Raw genomic sequence first — 26,042 nt, 5'->3', positions numbered from 1 at the left:
CGCGCCGGGGCAGGATGTGCCGGATTGCTTCCGTCTGCTGCTTTACCGTCGAGATCTGCTGGGCAAAGTCCTCAACGGTGTCGCCGAATAGGCCCGCCTGGGAAATGGGGGCAGCAAGGAACCGTGTCTTGTCAGCCTCGCCCATCTCGACCAGGTTGAGCCACAGGTGGCGCTCCTGGAACACTAGTGTGGCCATCATCCGCCCAAGAGACCGCGCCGTGACCTTCGTCGCCCGGAGGGCGAGGTCGGTCGCCGAGCGCAGTTCCTGCATCAAATCTGGGGCGGAACTACCCTTGTGCAGTACTTTCAGCGCCTTGGCTTGATGGACCTGCAGGAGAGCCATGGCGTGCAGGGCAGAGGTGGCTTGTCCAGCAGCGCTGTAGGCTTTAGCCATCAGGGACGACGTGAGCCTACAGGGCTTGGACAGGAGCTTAGGGCATCCATGCCAGGTGGCGGCACTCTGCAGGCATAAGTGCACCACGAGCGCCTTATCCACTGGGGGAATCGTCGTATAGCCCCTGGCCGCCCCGCCATCGAGGGTAGTGAGAGCGGGGGAACTGCGGAGTCGGGGCCGGGCAGTGAAAGGTGCCTCCCACGACTTTGTCAGCTCCTCATTCACCTCCGGGAAGAATGGCACTGGAGCGGGGCACGGCTGTTTTGAGCGGCGCCGCGAGCCCAGAAACCAGTCATCAAGCCGCAAGGGTTCAGGGGAGAGCGGAGGGTTCCACTCTAGCCCGACGCTCACGGCTGCCCGGGAAAGCATGTCCGTCATTTTGGCATCAGCCTGTGACTGGGCGACCGTCCCCAAAGGGGGAAGCCCAGCTGAGGCTTCTGCGTCCGACTGGACAAGCCCACTCTCCGATGCTGCGCTCGAGAGCTCATCATCTTCGCGGGCCCCAAACAAGAAGCCAGACTCACCGTGCGACGAGCCGGCGAACTCATCCGGAAGCCCGATTGGGGCAGACGAGCGTACTGGGGAATGGGAGGTCCGCGGGGGGATACCCGGCGGAGGCGATCCCATTGAGGTCCCCAAATTGCCCCCAGTGCTAGCTGCGCTGACCTCATACACGTAGGTAGAAGGACCGATGCGGGGAGCCGCTGGGGTGGCTTGCTTTCTTACAAAAGCAAGCCGCGACCGCAACGTTGCCATGGTCATGTTCCCGCAGTGAGAACATGAACCATTCATAAACGCTGCCTTCATGTGGGTCGCGCCTATACATGAAAGACAGCGATCATGACCATCCGAAGTTGAGAGAATACGACCGCAACTAGGAATAACACACGATCGGAAAGGCATCTTTAGAAAGACGCATCTTTAAAAAGACGTTCCGTGTGTGCGCTCTTTTAGAGAAATATACTCTTTTAGAGGGGAAAAACGCTCTTTCAGAAAATATACTCTCTAGTTTTTCTGCCGAAGCGCCCAGGGGTGTTCTCTGCAGTGCACCAGTGCAGAGGAGGGAGAAGCCGCTGAAATGCGCCATCAGATCCAGCAGAGGTGAATGAACGGTGCTATTCAGCTCAATGAGCATGACCGTTCGGCTCCGAAGAGAAAATCTGAATGAGTGGTTGCATACCAGCTCCTTTTATACCCATATGTCCGGGGGAGTGGCATGCAAATACCACTCGCCAATTTTCATTGGCCTTTTATCAAAGACCAGAGGTGTCTCGGGCTCCCAAGCGTGACCCCTAGTGTCACTACATCGACACCAACGTCGAGTGAGTGACAGATGCTTGCAAATTGAGCAAATTTAAATGTAGGCAAAGAGAGAGTATACAAGTTGATTGGCTACCCGATTACACTTCAAATGACCTATCAGCATTCTTCATATGAGCCAGTTGACTTGAAAAAATTTTTTGACCCATCCCTAATAAATACCTGATAGTTTAACAATAAACCGCTTTGTTTTCCACCAAAAACAGCAGCATTCAATCATAGCAATAATCTTTGTAGTAACATTCAGGAAATTCCCTATGAGACTATAGAGCCAGTGACTTGTTTATCAAGACACTTTTCACCCTAAAATTGCGTTTTATCTCTTGACTGTAGAAGAACATTGGCTTGTATAAAGTGCTCAATAATTAAGTGTAGCAACTAAAAGTTGCTCCTTTAGGAAACCATTAGATTTTATTTTTTCACTAGGGAGAGTTACATTAGGGTCATGAAAAAAAAACTGATAGCGGGTGGATCTGACCCACTGATCAAAACATTGTCTAATAACAGTAATTAAAACCCTGTACTGCAGTTGCCTTTGAGACATCTACGAAAAATACAGCAGTGCTTTCTTTTCCATTATCTGTGCTACACCATTCAAATATCATCTTGGGTGAAACACAAAATCTGTCAGAAAGATGTCCAGGTCACATAAGGTCCAGGTTCTCCACACACACACACATAAAATATATATACTGTATATAAATATATATATTTCACAATTTAAGTGCGTATATGCTTAATTGTCAGTAAAATAAAGTCACAATTTATGTAGTCTGCAAAATATGTTTTCTTTTTCCATTTTCTTTTTTCTTTGGATGAGCTTTGTTGAACTACATCTTTAAAAAAACATAACCTTTTTTAAACTGGGAAAATTACAGTATTGCTCAGTCGCTTACATTTTGACCTGGGTGGGTGGTAAAATAATTGGATTTGCATGATAAAAAAATAGTGCTAAGTGAACACAAAATATTTTATAATTTAATTAATTTGTTTTAATACAAACTTGAATATTTTTTGGCAGAATATAATTCCACTTGAGAAAATTATGTTACTCAGCTCTGTGCATTTGCGCTTGTAAACAGCTGGATTGCAGTGTGGATTTTGGGAGCCTTAGAGCGGGTGTACATTGATAGATTACAAATAACTCTGTCTGGCTTCACAAATTTTCATTTTCACTTCCTCAGCTGGGAAAAGTCCAGCTTTCATAAACTTTTTCCTCTTATAGCTGTGTGTTACTCCCATAGTTTTGAAAGGGCAAATAAAATCTTGGTGTACCAGATTTGATTTATGCTTTTTGTTTTCATGGCTGTTAATTAATTTTTTTGCACCCAAGATACAGCAAAGACCCACAGGAAGGTGCCAAGGAAGAACTTGAGTGGTGCAGATAGCAGCGCCATTTATAGAGCTATAAGCATGATCGTTGTCATAGCTCTTTGAATGGTACTGCCATATGCACTGAACTGTCAGCATCTCACTCCTGAACAACTCCACCTTTTTATAACTTTTCAAAGGTTCTGGAAATTATTTTATATTATTTCTTACTTTGTTTGATTCTGTCTTCCTTAATTAGTTTATTTCTCTCTTTTATTTTTTTTTTTTTTTTGAAATTCTTCTGTTTTTTGTTAGTAACATCTCTCAGAGCTCCTTGTGCTAAGGGTTAGTGGGTTTAAACTCACTTACCTAGAATCCACTTTATCAATCCCCTAGCAACTACTCAGAACACCTTGCAGTCCACTAGCAACTGCAATGTAATGCCCTGGCAACCACCTATACCTATACAATACCTATGCATCATTGCGTAGGTATTGTACACAACGTTTAGTAAACTATTTTGCATACAGCGATTTAAAATAAGTTGAAATGTCTGTTCCCTATCTGTCACTCACTCGACCTTGTGTCGGTGTAGTGACACTAGGGGTCACTCTTGGGAGCCCGAAACACCTCTGGTCTTTAATAAAAGGCCAACGAAAATTGGCGAGTGGTATTTGCATACCACTCCCCCGGACATACAGGTATAAAAGGAGCTGGAATGCAACCACTCATTCAGATTTTCTCTTCGGAGCCGAACGGACGATGTTCACTGAGCTGAATTCCACGACTGTTCATTCACCTCTGCTGGATCTGACAGCGCATTTCAGCGGCTTCTCCCTCCTCTGCACTGGTGCACTGCAGAGAACACCCCTGGGCACTTCGGCAGAAATAAAAGAGTATATTTCTCTAAAAGAGTGGCACACACGGAACGTCTTTTTAAAGATGCCTTTCCGTTTGTGTTTTATTCCTGGTTGCGGTCGTTATCTCTCACCTTCTGATGGTCACAATCGCTGTCTTTCATGTCTGGGCACAACCCACGCAGAGACAGCGTTCGTGGATGGATCATGTACTCATTGCGAGAACATGACCATGGCAACATTGTGGTCGTGGCTTGCCTTCGTAACAAAGCAAGCCACCCCAACAGCTCCCCGCCTCGGTCCTTCTACCTACGGGTATGAGGCCAGCGCGGCTAGCACTGGGGGTGATTTGGGGACCTCAATGGGACCACCTCCGCCGGGATCCCCCCACAAATCTCCCATTCCCCAGCAAGCTCGTCTGCCCCGATCGGGCTTCCAGATGAGTCCGCCGGCTCGTCTCACGGCAAGTTCGACCTCTTGTTCGGAGCCCGCAAAGGTGATGAGCTCTCGAGCGCAGCATCGGAGAGTGGGCTCATCCAGTCGGATGCAGAAGCCTCAGCTGGGCTCCCCCCCTCGGGTACGGTCGCCCAGTCACAGGCTGACGCGGATATGACGGACATGCTTTCCCGGGCAGCCGTGAGCGTCGGGCTAGAGTGGAATCCTCCGCTCTCCCCTGAACCCTCGCGGCTCGATGATTGGTTCCTGGGCTCGCGGCGCCACTCACAGCCACGCCCCGCCCCAGTTGCTTTCTTCCCGGAAGTGCACGAGGAGCTGACAAGGTTGTGGGAGTCACCTTTTACTGCCCAATCCTGATCTTTCAGCTCCCCGCCCTCACTACCCTCGATGGTGGGGGCGACCAGGGGCTATTTGGCGATTCCCCCGGTGGATAAGGCGCTCGCGGTGCATCTATGCTCGCAGAGTGCCACCACCTGGCGCGGGCGCCCAAAGCACCCGTCCAAGGCCTGTAGGTTTACATCATCCCTGAAGGCCAAAGCCTACAGTGCTGCTGGACAAGCCGCCTCCACCCTGCATGCCATGGCTCTCCTGCAAGTCCACCAAGCCAAGGCATTAAAGGAACTGCACGAGAGTAGTTCCGCCCCGGGATTGATGCAGGAGCTGCGCTCGGCGACCGACCTCGCTCTCCAGGCGACGAAGGTCATGGCGTGGTCTCTCGGGCGGGCGATGTCCACCTTGGTGGTCCAGGAGCACCACCTTTGGCTCATCCTGGTCGAGATGGGAGAGGCCGACAAGGCACGGTTCCTTGCTGCCCCTATTTCCCAGGTTGGCCTGTTCGGCGACACCATCGAGGACTTTGCCCAGCAGATCTCGGCGGTGAAGCAGCAGACGGAGGCTATCCGGCACATTCTGCCCCGGCGTGGCTCAAGATCCCACACCCCACCTGCTCGTTGCCAAGGGCGTCCCCCTGCGGTGACGCAGGAAGCAGACGCCACCCGTCTCATGGCTGGCCGCCAAGAACCCGTGAAAGGCTTCGAAGCGCCCCTGAGACAGGTGGCCCAGGGACGACAAAACCCACTGCTTTGGAGCTGGTAAGCAGAACACTCCATCGCGTGGTGGAGGGCTGGCAGGGGAATCTTTTGTTGCCTTTTCATTAAATTTCGCTGCATGCCCAAGTGGCTGCGGTACCCAAGAGTTCAGCAAAAGAGCGGTTTCCTTGTTCCCTGGGTTACATACTTGGTGTGCACGGCCGTCATCACGACCACCGTCCACCATTCCATTTTGGCAGGTTTGGCACTCCAGCGGCGGTCCCCCCACCCCTGCACACCCAGCTGTGGCACAAATCCGCCCCCGATGTGACAGTCTCCATGGGTCACGAGGACAGGCCTCTTCCTCCCCCATACCAGGCTGTTCTGGGGGTGGTCACAAGGAGCCAGGTAAGTGCTTCTATGTCCCTGAACTCTAACGTGGCACCTCAGGCTCCGCCCTGCCGCGAGGCCCAACCCGCCGGTACGTCCGATGAGATTGTCCCCTTGGTCCCCCTTGCCCAGAGCTTGGACGCGTGGCTTTCGCTGGCTTCCAACCCGTCGCGATGGCTGGTCCGGACCGTCCGACTCGGCTATGCGACTCAGTTCGCCAGTTCAGCGGCGTCCACTTCACCTCGGTGAAGGGGCGAGAACGCCGCTACCCAGCGCGCGGAGATCGCCCTCGGTTAATTCCTTTTTTTGGGGGAGAGAAAAAAAAAGAGGATAAGAGGCCACGACTGGGCTAGCCTGTCTCTATCTTTTGGGCAGTCGACGTGTCCCCAAAGGGCCGTTCGACACTCATAACAGCGTTGGGGGAGGTTACGTGTTGGCCTGGTGCGCTGGCTACGAGGCCCACAGTGGTCTGCCCGTCACACACCGCCAGTTCAAGTTACACAGTTCAGCCAGTTGTGGCGTTTCGTATAGGGACCCCTAGTGTCGCTACATCGACACAATGTCGAGTGAGTGACAGATAGGGAACATCCTGGTTACTTGCGTAACCTCCGTTCCCTGATGGAGGGAACGAGACATTGTGTCCCTCCTGCCACAACGCTGAACTACCCGCTGAAATGGCTGGGACCTTGTCTCGGCTCCTCAGCACAAAACCTGAATGAGTGGATGCATACCAGCTCCTTTTATACCTGTATGTCTGGGGGAGTGGTATGCAAATACTACTCGCCAATTTTCATTGGCCTTTTATCAAAGACCAGAGGTGTTTCGGGCTCCCAAAAGAGACCCCTAGTGTCACTACATCGACACAAAACGTCTTGTTCCCTCCATCAGGGAACGGAGGTTACGCAAGTAACCAGGATGTTTTAGCTAGTGTCAGGTCTCTCTAATTATATTAATATTCTCTGGAACTGGATTTTAATAATGACTGAACATTTAGCATTCCCAGGCACAATTACAGGATGTCCTCTGGTGTTAAAGATCTTGTCAGAAACATTTTAGCACAAATCTCTTTGAATCAGACCATTAAAATGAGAAGCAAGTATTATTATTGAAGTGCAGTTTGCCTACAGCTTGTTTCCATGAGACAGGTTCCTGCTTTCCTCCTAATGAGCACATGCTCAAAAGTTTATTCAATTGTAACATGTTTCAGAGCCCCTTGTGCAACAGCGTAGTGGGTTTAAACTCAACTTCCAGCCAAAGGGGCTCTTCCAGTGTGTATTTAGGTGTGTGTGCTTACTTAGCTATTGTGTGGGGACAAAATTGTCCTCATCACCATTGGGATTATTTTTTATGTTGATTTGCAGTGCCCTTTTTACACCATACGTAGTGCTGCATGTTCTTCACAAACAATTCAACCTTAGTTTCATCAGTCCACAAAACATTTTCCCAGTAAAGTTGTGGAGTGACAAGGTGGTCTTTGGCAGACTTCAGGCACGTAGAGATGTTTTTGTTGGAAAGCAGCGGCTTTCTTCGTGGTGTCCTTCCATGGACTTTTTAATGATTTCCATATAGTATACTCATGAACAGAGATGTTAACCAGTTCCAATGATTCCTTAAATTCTTTAGCTGTCTCTCTAGGGTTCTTTTTTACCTCACTGATCATTCTGCGGTGTGCCCTTTGAGTCATCTTGGCTGGACGACAACTTCTAGAGATAGTAGCTACAGTACTAAATCGTCTCCATTTATAGACAGTTTGTCTAACTGTGGACAGATGAATATCTAAGCTCTTCGAGATAACTTTGTAACCCTATCCAGCTTTATGCAAAGCAACTATTTTTCTTCTGAGATCTCTTTTTTTTTTGCAAACTCAAAATGTTTGAGTGCTTTTTATTAGTCAAAGTAGCTCTAACCAACATTCCCAATCTCATTTCATTAATTGGATGTCAGGTTTGCCAACTCCTGACAATAATTAGCTTTTGTTGACATCATTAACCTATGCTGTGAAAGTTTGAATAATGTATTCAATATGTACAAGAACAGTACAATATTATGTGTTATTAGTTGAAACAGATTGTGTTTGTTCATCATTGTAACTTAGATGAAGATCAAACGAGATTTTAAGACAAATTTATACATAAATGCAGGTAATTCCAAAGGATTCACATATTTTTTCTTGCCACTGTATAAAAATGCAAAACATTTTTTTCATCCTTTTAGGGGTAGAATTAGCATGTGGATTAGGTTTAGTGTATAGTAATAATTATAAATAGCTTTATATAGAAACAGTAGAAATCTATGGTATGTCCACATACTGATACTGTAGTCCACGCATGTATGGGTCAGGTTCTGCTTACATTGTCGGGAACAACTTGTATGCTGTCGTAAAACTGAAATAAACTTCACATTAGGCACAGTCTCCATAGGAAAGTGTCTTAATAAACATAATAAATAGTGTCTTAATTATAAGTTAAAATTAGAGGAAGGTTTTATGAGGGTTTGGTTTTTGCACTAGGGTTAGAATATAGAAAATATTATTAGCTCAATATAAAATCAACAAATCAATGGAGAATCCCCATCATGATAGAAAAACAAACATGTTTGTTTTTGTGAGTGTGTTAAATGCTGTTGCTCCCTAATGTAAACAAACATGTATTCAAGAGGAGCAGATCAATGCGATGTAAGGATCACTAACAGCAAACAGCCCACAATAACCTGAGTCTCCGCAGTTGAAAAATGGGAACTTGGGGTAAATGTTAAATTCTCTTCATTTCCACTGAGTGCATTATGTCAAGCAGAATGGGATTAAATCTGATAGACCAAGAGGTTTTTTGTGGCTGAGTGCTTCTATATCAGGTCATAAAGTAAAAACAAAGCCCCAGCTCTATTATTAGTTCTTATAGATTATGTAACAGCAACCGTTGCATGAGAATAACAGGGCACTTAGAAGAGTCCAGCCATGCCCAGCATTCCTTGCTTTTACCCACTAATACTTTTTCTCAACAGAGTGACTTAGGGCCAAACTTTGAAGTTGTTTTTTATTTGATTTGATTTTTTTTGTTTTTTGTTTTTTTTCCAAAAGTTTCAATATCCTCCTTTCTCTTTGCCCTGTTGCTCTGTTGCTCTCGTAAAGTGTGATTCTGCTTCTAATTGGATCGCTTGCGATGATGCCACCTGTTATTTATATTTATGAACTCATTGACTTCTAGATAGTTTTTAGAATATACATTTTTGCATATGCTATGAGTTTTTATATTTTCCCTCTATATTGCTTCAGTGCATAGCTGTAACATATGACATTTTGAAAATAAGTGTGATTATATTTTAACTGGCTTGTGGTCTAAAATTGTTGTAATAGAAGGTGGGTTTCCATCCAACTATTTTTGTGTGCATTTTCAAATTGTGCATAAGAAATCCTGAATGGAAATAATATGCATATAAACGTTCTAAATTCACTTAAAATTGAATGCACTAAGAGGAGGTGGATTTTCTAGAGTTTCACATTAGTTAAAATGTGCATTAAGGTGATGGATACAGTTTATTCGCAAAACGTTGACATGTTTTGACCATTAGTGCATGTGTTATGAGTGTGCGATAGCTTGATGTGACTAGCCCACCGAAAGGTCCGACCTTGGCACACAATTTTTTGAACATAGCGCTTGTCATTCTGAAGTGTTAACCCACAGCTGGTCGATAAAGTGGGTTCTCACAATCCGCCAGAACAGTTTTGAGGGCGGGCGCTCTTAGGTATGTTGGGCCTGGCGGTGTGTGGGCATCGCAGCTATTTCAGCCCACATTATATCAGATATTACACTTATTCTGCAATCTCTTGTGGATGCATTTAATAAAATTAGTTACTTACTCCAATTTTGCAAATAAAACTGTCCCCAAAGCAGGGAGAGGTCATTCAGCTGCTCCATCTAGACGAGGGGCTCCCTCATGATAATACACATTACGTAGTGTATGGAAACGCAACAATTCATATTTTCTTTAGTCGAATTTTGGATGGAAACCCAACAAGTGTGGCAGTCTGGATTTGGAGGGTTACTTTTGAAATGTATTCCACTACAGATTACAGAATACACGCTGTAAAATGTAATTTGTAATGTATTTCATTAGATTACTCAAGGTCAGTATTGTATTCTAAATACTTCTTCAGCATTGGTATATTTTTTCACTTGTTTTGACTATAAAAACTCTGCCAGTACAGACAAAATACACATGTTAAAAATACACTCTGAAAAACCTAAATATCTTATGAAGTGTTGTTTCTAAAACAAGATAAATCTAATTGATCTTGTTTTAAGGATTTTTAGATATTTTTACAGGAAAACAATACAAAAATTATCAACAATACAAATTTTGCCCTAATATCAAAGGTCTTACTAGAAAAAAAGTAATTATGATCCAACATGAATTTTCTTGATAAAAAAATGTGATTGTGCCTGGTAACGTGCATGTAAAATGGCTAGAAATAGCATTTTAGCTTAGCATAAAACAAGGTTTATTTCTATTTCTTCTGCTCCAAAATTACTTAAAACGTACTTCTCTGTCTGCTCGTATGAATGTAACACATCATAAGAAAGTGTTTCACCGCTGTTCAAATGCACTTTGGATCGCATCATTTATATGTATGAATGTTTTCCATCTGAAAGGACTAAATATTAAATGAAACAAATGACAATAAAATGCAAAGTAATCTCTTCAGTAATCAAAATACTTTTTGAATGTAACTGTATTCTAAATTGTAACTGTAGTGGAATACAGTTACTTATATTTTGTATTTTAAAAACGTATTCCCATTACATGTATTTCGTTACTCCCCAAACCTGGTGGCAATGTGATCTGTCAATGGAGAGTGTGTGCTTTCCGCAAAACCCTCTGTCCTGCTATGCCGTAAAGGCACAGCTAATACTGTGATGCTAAAATAATTAGCAGTCTTAAGGTGACTTTAATGACACATCCAACACAGGCAAATTTAGTAACAGGAAATAAACATCGGCATAATAGAATGAAAAAGTGTCTGTTTGCCTTTTCACTGGTATTGGTTTCAGAACTATTTTTTTTCTCTATTATATTTTCTTAATGACTTTCAAAAAAGAATTTTAAGCAATGAACCAAACCAACCAGCTCGAAGATAAATCACAAAATGACAACTTTGTATTCGAAGCAAAAAGTATTTGAAATTCTAAAAAAGGACAAAGGTTTATGAGTGAATGTCTCATCCCACGAAGTGTTGCAAATTTTTTACAATATAAAACTACTGACTAGAAGCCATTATACACTGTAAAATATGGTAACCAGCCATTGTTACATTAAGGAATTATTTCTATGTGATCAAATCCTTAATCAATCTTGTTGGTTACGTGTTTACGGGTTGATACAAACATGTAAAAAAAAAAAAAAAAAAAAAAAGAAAAAAAAATTAATTGAATCAAACCAGTTAATTTAGATGTTACCACATGAAGCACTAACTGATATAAACTGATATAAAATACATTTTCTGTGGCATGTAAACCCAAATGCTTTTTTCCCCCTCAGAAGTTGCTCTCATGCTGTAGCTCAGAAGACTAAATGGAGCTCTCAGTTGTTTGATTTAAAGTTCATATAATTGGATCTTGAAATAATATAATTGAGAAATGTGGAGCTGATATTGAAATTGACTTTTGATAGCAGACTTTCTTAAATCTTGTCAGATTTAAGCACAGTTTGAGATGTTTGATATCTTCTGAAATTCTACAGGAGACACTTGTGATATTACTGTTTTTTGTTTTGTTTTGTTTTTCTAGGAGAAAAATGTGAGATTCAGGAGACTTCATATTATATCCAGAAATATCCATTTAGATATGGCGATGTTGAAAAGATCTAATTTGTGATTTGTCTTTGCTGTGGGAATGGTCGATTTTTAAAGTATATGGATGCTTTCTCTCAAATAACTTTTTGAACAATAAGGAATATCTCTAGGGGTGATTGATAAAATAATATGAATATAACACTGGATAAAATGTAGAAAATCAAGCAACAGAAGATTTATATTCTTTTGGAAAAAAATATATTAAGCTTATTGAATGAGTGATTTATTGGTTGAAATTACTTAACATATGCAAAACAAGCATTCACATGCATCATTATGAATTATGAATGCCAAGAATAAGCTGTCACCTGAGACAGCATAGGCAGGTAAACACCAGCTGCTATCTTATTCTGTCTGGCTTACAGGGCTTTCCCCACTGATCAGAAACTGGTCCAGCCAATTCCATTATTCATGTGCTAGTCGCTTATTCTAACCTAATGGAATTTGTCACTGTCTGATGTGAAGAATTTCACCTCTAAAAAGCATGATTGGATTGGAAGTAATCTCTGCCATGTAGTGGAGTATTTTGAGAGATGTGAGTGCAATTCTTTATCGATGCTGTCCTTGCCTTAACTTTAGCTTTCGCTTTTCTCAGAGGGGCCTGTGAAATTTTATAAGTAGATTTTTCTGCCTAATGTTAAGTTTATTCTATGTAATGGAAAATTAATCAAACATTGAGCAAAATGGACTTGCACTGCCTTGTGGTCTTGGTTCTTTGCCTGAGTTCTGACAGACTTGCACAGGAATACACACACACAGGTTGTGTTTATAAGGTAAACATTGGCACTGGCGCTTTTCCTCAGACAGTTTTGGCCAGACAAACACACACACATACATGCCAGTTGAAGAAATGACATGGTCCAGTGTAGATTGATACCATCCTTTGGCTGACAGCCTTGCTGAAAAGATCAGCTTAACCAGAATTCAATTAGGCAGGAAGGGGCCATCTGACCGACATAAAGTGAACAACCACTACAAGGGTCGGGTATATCTGAAAGCAGGCTTAACACATTAGACTATTCAAGCCTAATCTCACGGAAATTGTGAAAAGTGATTTGATGTCAAAAGAAAGCAGTTTTTGGGGAACAGAATGAAATATAAGTGTTTATGAACTGATAATATGCACTTTTATTCGTGATTTGTATGAAAGGGAATAAAATCATTGTTTTTGCAATGCCTCTAGTGTTCATTTCAAAAGGAAACTGCAGTGAAAAAATCTTTTGCAAAAACATATCTATAGTAATGTGTTTCTATGAGGCCAAGTAGGAATTTATAGGTGTCTTCAATGATGTGTTGTTTGCTTGCTTCTAAGCATCTTAAACAGGGTCGGTGCTGGTCAAATTGATGCCCTACACAGAGCTCTGCGATTTTCGGATGGCGGGGGAGGGGGGAAAGGTGCGATGCGAGCTGCGAGGCGATCGTCTGGGTTCCGTGAGTGCTGTCGTGTCCTGGAATAACATATACCGTGCGAGGAAGGGCAGCCAGTGGAGTTTCTGGTGCCCCCCAAGGTAACGTGGTGCCCCCGTAATGAGTTGGTGCCCTACGCAGACAGCATAATGTACATATAGGGAGCAGCGATACTGGTCTCAAACAAAATTTTTGAACATCTCTACAAAGAGTCGATGTTGTAAACAAATATTGTCAAATCCATTGACTGTTTCATCCTTGGAAGCGCTCTTTGAGCAGCATGGGAAGCCGTTTGGAAGTAGTATAGCAAGTGGAGCCGGTCACAATCAATGTCAACACAGTATTACAGTGTTAAGTGAGTAGCCTTTTCAGGTATTTTCTGAGGTCTGACAGAATTAGGCCCAGTTAGTTTGTCACTGAATGAGAGCAGTGATACATCAGCATCAGCAGATACATGCAGTGCCTTGCAATGACTTGATTTGAATAGATTGGCCACACTTTTTTCCTGTAAAGTGAGCCTGGAATTGCAGATGATATCAGACAGCAAAGAAAGTTATCTTGCCCTGCCTTTGCTGGTTAATCCTAAGCAGTTCAGTGGAGGGAGATTTTCCTGAATTGCATCTTCTATCACTCTAAAATGATAGTGTGCATGTCACAAACTATATTACAAAGAGGTAAATTGATCAGATAAGACGGCTTGATAAACATGGTTTACTGATCCAATTAAATAAGTATTCCATTATCACCACCTCCTTGAGATGTGTATTTGTTTTAAAGAGAAGAACATCTTTACTTTCACTGCTCTATTGATAATGATATATTATGGAGACAATAGCCTGTTATTTAATGGAAGCATTAATTTTAGTCTGTGCTCAGTTGTACTGTTTAAATTGTAACAATAGGGGGGTTGTAATTGAGCAGACCTATTCTATCAGCTGTCAATTGAAATTTTCACTTCTCTGGGTCTTTGTATGAACATTTGCCTCTGTAAACTCCATGTCCTTTAAAGACCACAAATTATGGCTACATTCACACTGCAGTAAAATAGGGTTGTCAGGCCTGTTTTGAGTTCTGAATACACATCTGTTCACACAGAGTTTGGAAACAGCATTCTATAAGCAAAGTGACTCGCTTAAATTTTAAGGAGTTACAAGCAAATTTTGTGAGCGAGTTTGGTTCATGTGTGCTGTATGAAATTAGCTGCATTTTCATGATTGACATACGTATTGCCTGAGACACTTCACATGTTATTCTTTGCTGTCAATCACTAATGTTAGAGCTGTCAACCTCACAGAAAATGGTAGAAAAATAGCAGTGTTGTGAGGTTGGAGAGTAAGACAAAATTCATGTTAAGTGTTTGAGGAGAAAGAAACAAACCTGTATATACTTTATTCAGAGTACCGCCTTGTTTTATTTTTGACATGAATGAAAAAGAGGTTCTGAGGGATATACTTACCGTCTCTTCAATGGCATGCACTGTATAAAGATGTATAAAGCTCCTAGATGACAACTAATTTTCCGCAACTCATGTTTTCTGGAGTTTTTGTTAACTTCAGTGGAACGATATAAAACACTTAAAACAACAGTACAACCCAGAGAAGAGACTGTAAGTCTGTCACTCACAGCCTTGTCCTAATTCTCTTCAAAAATTAAAGATGGTGCTTCTGTGAGTAAGGTCCATTGGACTGAAACAGAGAGTTTACCTCATATATGAGAGAATAAAAGCAGTAGGAGTGTCCGAAAATGCAAACAGATAAGAATGAAAATTAAATGCTTAAATATGCAATACGAAGTCTTCATTTACTTTTGTTATCAATCAATATGGTTACAAGCATTACTCACAAGTAAAAGAAGAGGATTGACTTTAATTACCTGATTATATAGACATTATTTGATCAGCTCTTGTATGCTGTTATATGTAAAGGACAATTTGAGAGTCACCCTTGATAGTAAATACGGTTGTCGGTCCGAAATACGCGTGAATATGCCTTTGTGAGCTCAGATTTTACCTTTAGAAAAATGCCCTGCTAGTTACCTTGAATAACTGGCATTTGAAAATTAACGTGCTATAATGTCACAATACTTTTTATTTAAGGTAATTTATAGTAATAACCAACTGTTAATGCAATTCATAGTGATGATAAAAAAAATGATCAAAGTCCCCACAATGCTCAACCCCACCCTTCTGTAAAGCGCCAGGCACAAAATGATGAATTAAAAATGAAAGAAACAGAAGCATAAACATTGAATGAACTAAAAACCAAGATTGTTGTACCAGTCCTTGTACTGCCAGGCTGTAATAAACCCTCATTAATGTATATGTAACTTTTGTCTTTGTGTCATGTTGGACTTACATTGACACCTAGCGGCTTGGATGCAGCATCATTTAAAATCAATAGTTTTTAGTTTCAGATGCCATTGTAGAAATTTAGTGTTCACAGTCAGCCATAATTACTTTAATCAATAAGTGAAAGTGTCAAATAACAGGACGGTTACTGAGATTATGCAAGTAGTATTCGGCTGGTCATGTTATTCTAACATTGCTGCTCTCATGTCCTCTGTGTAGAATAAAACCGCTTTTATAAAGTTACTGATATCTCTGGAGTCTTCATTTTAATGTGAGTGCTCATGATTTCCTACATATATTGCATATATTGCAATTCATGTCTTTAGGAGTTAAACTTTTTTTAATGAATAAAAAATTACTGAGGGCACCGTTAAGTATTTTGTTTTTTGTTTTGTTGTTTTGCCTTAGATACTAAGAATGTCTCTGATATTTAATAAACTGGGAGCTATTATGTATACATATATATAATCTTAATAAAAATATATAACAAATAAAATAATATAAGCATGCAAAAAAGAATATTATAATGAAATATAAATAATGATATGCCACATTTCTGACTAAAAGTTTCTATGTGTATAACATATAAAGGGTTCCCTATCTGTCACTCACTCGACGTTGTGTCGATGTAGTGACACTAGGGGTCACTCTTGGGAGCCCGAGACACCTCTGGTCTTTGATAAAAGGCCAATGAAAATACCCGGACATACAGGTATAAAAGGAGCTGGTATGCAACCACTCATTCAGATTTTCTCTTCAGAGCCAAACGGTCATGCTCACTGAGCTGAATTCTACTGTTCATTCACCTCTGCTGGATCTGACGGTGCATTTCAGCAGGTTCTCCCTCCTCTGCACTGGTACAAAGTCCTCCCTTTCGGCCTGTCCCTGTCTCCTCGCGTCTTCACGGAGGCTGCCCTTGCTCCGTTAAGGGAGGTGGGCATTCGCATTCTCAACTATCTCGACGACTGGCTAATCCTAGCTCACTCTCGAGACATGTTGTGCGCACACAGAGACTTGGTGCTCTCACACCTCAGCCGACTAGGGCTTCGGGTCAACTGGGAAAAGAGCATCTGTCCCGAGATGGGCATGGCGCCACGGGACACATCGCATGGTCATCACGCCGGTTTGTCACGTCTTTTCAGCCCTTGGACCGACCTCTCGTTTCTACGGGCAGGTGTTCCTCTAGAACTGGTCTCCAGGCGCATTGTGGTCACGACAGGCGCCTCCAAAACGGGCTGGGGCACTGTTTGCAACAGGCACGCAGCCACCTGTTGACGGGCCCGCAACTGCATTGGCACATCAACTGCCTCGAGTTGTTGGCAATTCTACTCGCCCTGCGGAGGTTTCAGCCGTTGATCCAGGGCAAGCACGTGTTAGTTCGGAAAGACAACACGGCAACGGTAGCATATGTCAACCGCCAAGGCAGTCTGCGTTCTCGTTGTATGTCACAACTTGCCTGCAATCTCCTCCTCTGGAGTCAGCAGCACTTCAAGTCGCTGCGAGCCACTCACATCCCGGCAGACACTCTGTCACGGCAGGTTACCCTCAGGGGAGAATGGAGACTCCACCCTCAGGTGGTCCAGCTGATTTGGAGTCGATTCGGACAGGCACAGGTGGACCTGTTCGCCTCCCAAGAATCATCCCACTGCCCGCTCTGGTACACCCTCACCAAGGCTCCCCTTGGCATAGACATGCTGGCACACAGCTGGCCCCCTGGCCTGCGCAAATATGTGTTTCCCCCACCTGCGGTGGCAGACACGATCACTCAGGCTAGGGCCCCCTCTACGAGGCGCCTGTATGCCTTTAAGTGGCGTCTGTTCGCTAGTGGTGTTCTTCCCGATGGGAAGACCCCCAGAGATGCGCAGTCGGATCAGTGCTTTCCTTCCTGCAGGAGAGGTTGGAAGGGAGGCTGTCCCCTTCCACCTTGAAGGTGTACGTTGCCACCATAGCAGCACACCACGACGCAGTTGACGGTAAGTCCTTTGAGAACCACGACCTGATCATCAGGTTCCTAAGAGGCACCAGGAGGCTGAATCCCTCTAGACCACGCCTCGTTCCCTCATGGGACCTCTCTGTAGTTCTTCAGTGTCTTCAGAGAGCCCCCTTTGAGCCTTTGCAGTCAGCCAAGCATAAGGCACTCTCCTTGAAGACTGCCCCCCTGACTGCGCTCACTTCCAACAAGAGGGTAGGAGACCTGCAAGCATTCTCTGTCAGCGAAACGTGCCTGGAGTTCGGTCCGGGTTACTCTCACGTGATCCTGAGACCCCAACCGGGCTATGTACCCAAGGTTCCCACGACCCCTTTTAGGGACCAGGTGGTGAACCTGCAAGCACTGCCCCAGGAGGATGCAGACCCAGCCCTGTTGTTGCTGTGTCCGGTGCACGCTTTACACATCTATTTGGATCAAACGCAGAGCTTTAGGATCTCTGAGCAGCTCTTTGTCTGCTTTGGTGCACAGCATAAAGGAAGCGCTATCTCCAAGCAGAGGATCGCTCACTGGCTCATTGACGCCATAACTATGGCATATCACGCCCAGGACATGCCGCCCCTGGTAAGGCTACGAGCCCATTCTACCAGGGGTGTAGCGGCTTCCTGGGCCCTGACCAGGGGTGCTTCTCTTACAGACATTTGCAGAGCAGCAGGCTGGGCAACACCCAACACCTTTGCAAGGTTCTACAGCCTCTGGGTGGAACCGGTTTCGTCCCAGGTAATGGCATGTAACACAAGCGGATAAGCCCGGGATAGCCAGCCGGGTGTATCGCTTGCACATAGTGCCTTCCACCTCCTTTTGAGCTGAAGACGTGCGCCATTAATTCCCAGTAGTGTTCACAAACTTTGTTCCCTGGTTGACTTCCTCTGAGTCCTGTGGCAGTCGAGTTTTCAGAGAGACTCGCTGCTGGCCCAGTACACGTGCTAACTAAGAATCCTGTTCTGGGGTAGGTGCTCCGCATGTGGCGGGTCCCTGTAAGGCTAACCCCATGCGATATATATCTTCCGCTAATTCATTTCCCTGTTGGCAAACTGCGTCTTCCTTGGGCAGAGCCCCTCTGCCCCAGTCTCCATGTTTGTAATAACTCCTCCCCCTTTGGGTAGGATCTACCTTGAAGACTCTCCACATGGTCGGAAAGACCATGTGATGTATTTTTCCACTTAAATATCCCCCCCTTTCTTTGGGCGAGCTGTGGTCTCCGCGGTGTCTTCCCCTTGGGAGGGACCTGGCGGCCCAGTCGGATAATCCCCCTTCTTTTTTAGGGAGTGGAAAAAAAGAAGGGGAAAAGAGGCCACGACTGGGTTAGCCTGTCTCTATCGTTTGGGTAGCTAATTTGTCCCAAAAGGGCTGTTCGACACTCATAACTATGTTTGGGGAGGTTACGTGTCGACCTGGTGTGCTGGCTTTGTGGCATACAGTAGTCTACCCACCACACACCACCAGTTCACATAACACAGTTCAGCCAGTTGTGGTGTTTCGTATAGGGACCCCTAGTGTCACTACATCGACACAACATCGAGTGAGTGACAGATAGGGAACGTCATGGTTACTTGTGTAACCTCCGTTCCCTGATGGAGGGAACGAGATGTTGTGTCCCTCCAGCCACAACACCGAACTACTCGCTGAAATGGCCGGACCTTATATCGGCTCTTCAGCATAAAACCTGAATGAGTGGTTGCATACAGCTCCTTTTATACCCGTATGTCCAGGGGAGTGGCATGAAAATACCACTCGCCAATTTTCATTGGCCTTTTATCAAAGACCAGAGGTGTCTCGGGCTCCCAAGAGTGACCCCTATTGTCACTACATCGACACAATGTCTCATTCCCTCCATCAGGGAACGGAGGTTACACAAGTAACCATGACGTTCAAATATGTCGAAAGCAACAGTGAGCCACTCTAAATTGCAAAACATATGCAGAACACAGACCAGTAGTTCACTGGCCAGTTTATTTCGAATGAGCCTTGCCGTGGTATTGCTGTGACATTAATGCAAGTAAATTCCTTACGATTCTTTGCCTTTATTTCACACTGAGAGCAATGTATGTAGTCTTTGCTCTTTTGGTTTTCTCAACTACAAATGCAAATGAACAGCTCAACAGATTTTAATGACGTCAATATGCATTGCAAAAGAAGTGAAAATTAAAAGACATTTCTTTATTAGGCTATTTATAACATTTTGGTAGACTAACTTATTGAGGGTGTGGAAAAATGAATAAATATTAAACTAAGTGTGCCAGAATGATAGTTATAATTATCAGGGGGGGGGACACACTGCCCTTCTGGCCCCGCCTGCTGGCAGGCTTTTCCCCACCTCTCTAGAGCTGGGGAGGGGGACGAGGGGAGGAAAAAAAATAGAGGAGAGGGAAAGGGCAAGGCGGAGCGACAGTGAGAGAGAGAAAAAAACTTGCCAGTTCCCAGACACGCCGTTGCCTGGTCCTCAACCACTCCTCCACCCTCTGGCGGACGACAGCCGCTCCTCCACAGGTGAACCGGAGCAAGTCCTCCGACCCCTGGCAGATGGAATGCCCCTCCGCATTTTGGCGGCCGGTAGGGAGCCCCTCCGCCCCTGGCAGCGGCTCCACCGCTCCAGGCGGCCAGCAGCGAGCCCCTCCTCCGCGTCCAGGCGGCTGGCAGCGACTCCTCTGTCCCCCGGCAGATGGCGCAGCTACTCCTTTGGGCGGATGGCAGTGGCAAACTCCACGACAGCACATCCCTCCTCCTTCCCGGGCTTCGGCACCAATGTAACAAGGTCAAAAATGGGAAAGGAGGAGGCGGGAACCGGCTGAACGGTCAAAATAATATTTAATTTAAACAAAAAGACACAAACACAAACACACACACGGCAGCTGCATGTGGCTCTCTCTCTCTCTCGAACTGCCGCATCCCAGTGCACTTATCACTCTCCTTGGCTGATTAGCCCAATTGGGGGCCGGGCGTGCTTAGTCACGGCCCAGCTCCGCCCTCCTCCTTGTCACAAACTTGTTTCGTCGAGATTACAAGAAAAATAAGTCATTACCTGGAGAAAGCAAGGCAGAAAAATAATAATGTTGTATGTTTGGACACAGTCATTAGTTTTAAATTATGGTGCTGCTGTAAACTTGAAATATTCTGACTGTTGAAGACGAGGTCCATATCGTGCAAATTAATAATTGCTGCTGCATATTTACGCTCACAGCTTCAGTTCCATTCTGAAAATGAGTGGACATGTAGATGGACTCCAGTTCAATTGCTGTCCATTCATTTAGCTATAATTCAAGACATTTCTAGCTTTTCCCAGACATTTTTAAGTCTGCCTTCTGCATAGAATTTTTTTCTGTCTTCACCGGAGCAAAATCAGAAGTGCTGCACACATGCTGCTTAGAGGGAACATTGCATTTTGGCATGTACCATGCCTATCAATGTCAAAAAAAAAACCTATATTTGTCCCTACCAATAACTGTGATAAATTCATACATATTTTGTCACTGTTGGTCATTCATTTTCACTTTACAAAATTTTAACTCTTTGTTACATTGTTGCTCTTCATGACTGGGCAGACGGTAAAGCTCAGATCTAACTTGTTTTAGGTTATAGCTGCTCTCATTTTCATACATCAGTGAGCGTGGAGAGCCACTAATGTCAGGAAAGCCTGAAATTACTAGGTTATCACATTTATGAAAAACTTTGCATAGTGAGGATTTCTTAAAAAAAAATGCCATAAATACTTTTCATTTATCAGTTAACGTCGTGCAAAGTCCAGTAAACCACAAATCGCCACAGTTCTTCTATCTATTTAGGCTGTCTCAATTGCTTCTGTCTCTTCACATAATCCCAGTCTGATTCGATGTTCAGTGGGGGGCTCTGTGGGTGACATGCCATCTGTTGCAGGGCTCCCTGTTCTTGTTTCTATTCTGTTTGGAATGTTTGGGAGTCTAAAATGTATATTTTCTATTGACACACTGAAGCTGAAGATAGAAATAACCATCTTAAGACAGATGTTTTTGTGAAACATCTTATGTGCCTAAGACTTTTGCACATTACTGTAAATATTGTAAATATTCGATTAGTCATATAAAGCACATACAAGAAAACACACTAGCTACTGTCTTTTTGATAAACCATAAAGTAATATATAGCAGCACTTAGGTGAACAAACCTATATATTTATTATAGTATTCATATCGTTTCATGCATAGGCCTATTCATATGTAGTAAAAATATATATGTAATGTTTAATCTCCAGACACCCACTGTAGCAAAATCACAACCGTGAATAGCGAAAGGCAAAATCTCAATAAAACATTACAATTGAGACCATTTTCTCAAATATTACACAAATGCACCATTGCAGTCAACACATTTTCAATGTAATTCACACAAACAGTGCTCATTCAGTAAATTGTCAACAAATACAGTATTGTAAAAGGAGTTTGAGTGTCACAGGATGGCTCTGGGGTGAACATACTTACATTTCAGCCTTATAGCTTTATGGGAAAGCGTTTATGAAGGTCAAAGCAACTATTTAAGGCCTCTTTTTAAATGCATATTTCAGTGTAATTTACAGGAGGGTTAATGATGTGTAGGAATATCCCAGGATCATTAAACTTTAGAGTGCGTCTGAGGGCTGCCTTGACATGAATAAATCCACATTTCAGCTTCCTAGCTTGCTGGGAGAGATTTATAAGAAAGTAAAAGCATGTGTGCTTGTATACTTAATAATAAAAATAGTGACATTTTGCAACTTTGATAACCCATTTTTCCCTTTACCCTAAAGAAAATGCATGATGCATAAACATTATCTCTGTTACAGGTAATTTCCTAAAACATTTTCAAGGGGGAAAAGGAAATATATAATTCATATCAATGATTGGGTCTCTGGTGGTTAAGTCCAACTTATACCACTGTTTCTCTCCTGTCACTCTTCAGGGATCTGTTTAGTCTTGCTTGTGTGACTGGCACTGCAGTTTCCCGGTGCACAGGCACACATAATTAAGAATAAAGTCTTTAGAATGAGTGATGTAGATCCTACCTCTGTGTGTGTAAGACCCAAAGCTAATGCTCATGTAAATTAATGAGCTCTCCCTCTAATACAGCCAGCTAATGTATAGACTGGATGTACCAGCATGATCAAGACATTACTGAAGTGTAGTGGGGAGTGTTGTATGTTTGCAGGCTTTGCTTGGCTCGTGCAGGGCCATCTTATGGCAAACTACTGTTAGAAAGCTGCAATGTGGCAGCAATTTTGGGTTCTGCTTCACTGAAAAGCTGTTGCACGTTTCCTTTCTAAATCCCAGAACACTGGTGACTTTTGAGAGCTTTTTCTTTTTAATCTTTTTCCCAGGTAAATTTCATGCCCAATTGCCCCACAGGAATTGCCTTGAATTTGCTTGTTTATGAACAGAGATTGTAATGATTTTTTTCTTGGCCCGTAAGAAATGGGAGTTCATGGCTGGTGCGGCTACAGACTGAGGAAGCTGAGCAGTGTGCAACAGTAGGGCAATATGTTCTGCTTCAGTAGTTTAACAAAGCAAGAAATATTGTACATAGGTCATCTAGATGCACAAATGTTTTTCCAGCAGGTTTCAAACCATTTCACAGGGTCACCATTTCTTTTAGGGTGCTGGAATACACAAGGTGTTAAGGTTTCCATCTGATTTAAAGGTGAAATGTGTAATATTTTCAATGTAAAAATACATTCTCCTATCCCCGGTTAACATACCCAACTATAAGTTATAAATTTTTAGGCTGATTCCATGAAAATTGTAAACACTGTCGTTGTGTCTGAATATCCATACTTCTCTACTACAGTATGTAGTATGCCAGTGGTGTAGTATGTCCGAATCCTCAGTATTCATAAAACAGTAAGTGAGAAATACCTGAAAGACCTGCTATTTTCGGCAAGATTCTGAAGAGCAGACCGACTGGACACTTTACTATCCCATTATCCCTCAGGAGCTGAGGAGATGTTACGTCAGAGTCCTGCACAGGTCCTGATTTGTAAACCCGCACCCCCCTGCACCCACAGTACTTAACAGAACACCCAACCCGTTATCCAACAGCAGCACTAATTTAATTCCGTACCTGTCCTGACCCGTTTAACATAAGGACCGCGACCCGAACCACACACGCATTAAAATTAATCTACTATATCAGGTAGACAAAAATGGTTTATTTGCTCACGTCACTCAAGCAATCAAACTAACATTAGGCACTCTTAGTTGGAGCATTTAAGAAAAATAGACATATAGCCTAACGTTGTGGTGATAATTAACAGAAAAAAGATGAGAAAGATAAACATTATTTGACATTTAAAAACATTGCCTTGGCTAAATGACCCGCAGTCTTCCCATGCCTATTGATTCCCGACCCACACCGCAAATGACAATGTAAATAGCGGTTCATCTAAAAGAAAAAGCCGAGAAGTGCATTCTTCATCAAATACAGTACATACTCTGACAGTACTCGATTTTAGACGCAGTGTGTGGCTCTGTGGCGCTATCAAAACATTGCTCTGTTTGTTTGAGCATCCCAACCAGCCCGACACAGCAACATTGGCTCAACCAATCTGTTTAGCTGACCAATGGAAGCGAGGGCGAGTATTTGTGAAACCTCTTTGAAAGCAGTCATTATATTTGCAATTCCACTTGATGATTCTAGTGGCACAAATATTACACACTTCAGCTGTAAGAATAAAAAAAACATAAATTCTTCACACTGTATGCACATCTGATCTGAATCCCTGTATAGCTACTGTATAAATCCCTTTAATATGGAAAGCACTTATAATGCACCTTATAATGATATATGATGATCACCATTGACAATAGTGACTGCAGTAAGGACTGTATACTTGCTGAAAAGCCATTTTTTTATATTTATTATATTTCCAACAATAGCTCTTCAGGGAAATATAAATAAATACCAGAGCCAAACCCAACTGTCTCAGATATATTTGGTCAATGGCAACCAAGCTTTTCAGCACTGTAGAGGTTACATGATTTATTATATTATGCCACATATCTGCTGATCAGCTCTTCCAGTTCACTTCAGAATTCTTCTTGAAGCAAGCAGAGAGATGAATATGTGATTGGAAGGTGCTTATAAATGTTACAGTTGAATTTAGTAGTGAAGTAGTGTCTCTTTTTTTTTTTTCTTTCAGGTATTCAGTTCTTCACAATGGAAACCACACTGAACATGAGAAACTGTCAGTACAGAATGATACAGAGTCCCAGGAGTCATGTTTCTGACACAAGTCACCCTCTAATGAGGACCATCACTGGAAGGTGCCATTCCATACCACCCTGCCTGCAGCTCAAACCTGACCCGAGCATTTCAGGACTTACATTCTGGGAGGCAGACTAAAGTATTTGCTCAAAGAGCTGGTGAACAATAAAGGAAAGAACAATGTTGCCAAAGGTATTTGGTCTATATTTTAGGATATGAGTATTTCCATTGTAAAGGAATGGTGGTGAAAAATTCCACAATATGTTTTTCTTCTTTTTTTTTTATTGGTTCCCCTGGGAATGCAATTTCCAAACCCAAAACATCTTACAAGCTTTATCTGGAGAGGCTTTCATTAGATCCAGAGTCAGGATCGCACTTTCTGAAAGGTACTGCAGAAAAAATGACACTTTGTTCAGAAGATCCAGATTAGTTTTATTCTTTAAATAAAAGATAGTTAAGACTCAAAAACATTCACACCACAGTATTAAGAGGTACAGCTGGGAGCACTGTTAAGGGATTGGTTTTTCTTTTCATCTTTTCAGCTATGAAATCTCAGACCAACAGTTGATGCTTTAAAACAATATGGAATTTCAATTGAATTTAAAATTTTAAAGTAAAAAGAAAGGCCTTTAATGAAAGAAAATAATTTAATTGTGAGATCAAAGAATAAATCATCAAATTTCTGTATGTTGGTGGGGAGAGATCTTTCCAGTGTCTGCGTACACACTTGTATGACAAGGAATGCAGCAGAAATTATGCCTTTTGGTGAATACAATTTATTCCAAAGATGCACCACCAAATTATTTTATAAAAACATAATGTTAAGTATATTTTAGTTTTAGACACAGATGCATCATCCTTATACCTAGGATTTTGGCAAGATAACACATTTTTCTTCTAGCCATGAAAATTGATTATATATATATATATATATATATATATATATATATATATATATATATATATATATATATATATATATATGAATTGAAATCTCCTTTATGTACTGTAAGACATCTAAGGCTCTTTGAGCAATGAGTTGTACTGGTCACAGACAAAAATTTCATGCTGTTGGCTTGTAAACCATTCTCAGTCAGGTCAGGATTGTGCTTCCCATGCATTACAAGTCACTAGCATGCACAGTATTTATAAGAGTGCTTTAGCTACATGATGCCTGGTGACTCTCTATTACTGAGAATGTGTCAGGGTCTACAAACAAAACCTTTGGTGACAGCAACCAGGGCCAAATTTCAACTACTATGTCTTAAACGGCACTGGCCTTAGCCAAAAATGACCATGGGTTACCTTGAGGCCGAGTGGTTGTAATGGTTTTGGGCAAAAATATCTACAGAAATCTGAAGTTGTTCTTGCAGACTTTCTTAAAGGGATAATTCACCCAAAAATTTAAATTCTGTCTTCTTTTAATTACTCTCATGTCATTCCAAACCAGTTTGACTGACTTAATTCTTCCAAGCCTCTTTTCTACAT

The 26,042-nt window shown here is 42.8% G+C and overlaps 1 protein-coding gene across 2 annotated transcripts in view; it reads left to right on the top strand.

Moving 5' to 3' along the window:
* LOC127413173 (5-hydroxytryptamine receptor 4-like) overlaps window positions 1-25,480 on the top strand; it is a 189,584-nt gene extending 164,104 nt beyond the window's left edge. For both annotated transcript variants that reach the window (XM_051650052.1, XM_051650053.1), the window contains one exon: window positions 24,490-25,480. In XM_051650052.1, coding sequence (XP_051506012.1) covers window positions 24,490-24,577 — 88 coding nt within the window. In that variant the 3' untranslated portion in view covers window positions 24,578-25,480. The remainder of the gene's footprint in view (window positions 1-24,489) is intronic.
* The last annotated feature ends 562 nt before the right edge of the window (window positions 25,481-26,042 follow it).

This window comes from Myxocyprinus asiaticus, chromosome 22 (assembly GCF_019703515.2).
Source record: "Myxocyprinus asiaticus isolate MX2 ecotype Aquarium Trade chromosome 22, UBuf_Myxa_2, whole genome shotgun sequence".
NCBI classification, from domain to species: Eukaryota; Metazoa; Chordata; class Actinopteri; order Cypriniformes; family Catostomidae; genus Myxocyprinus; species Myxocyprinus asiaticus.
This window is presented reverse-complemented; position numbering and strand designations above follow the sequence as displayed.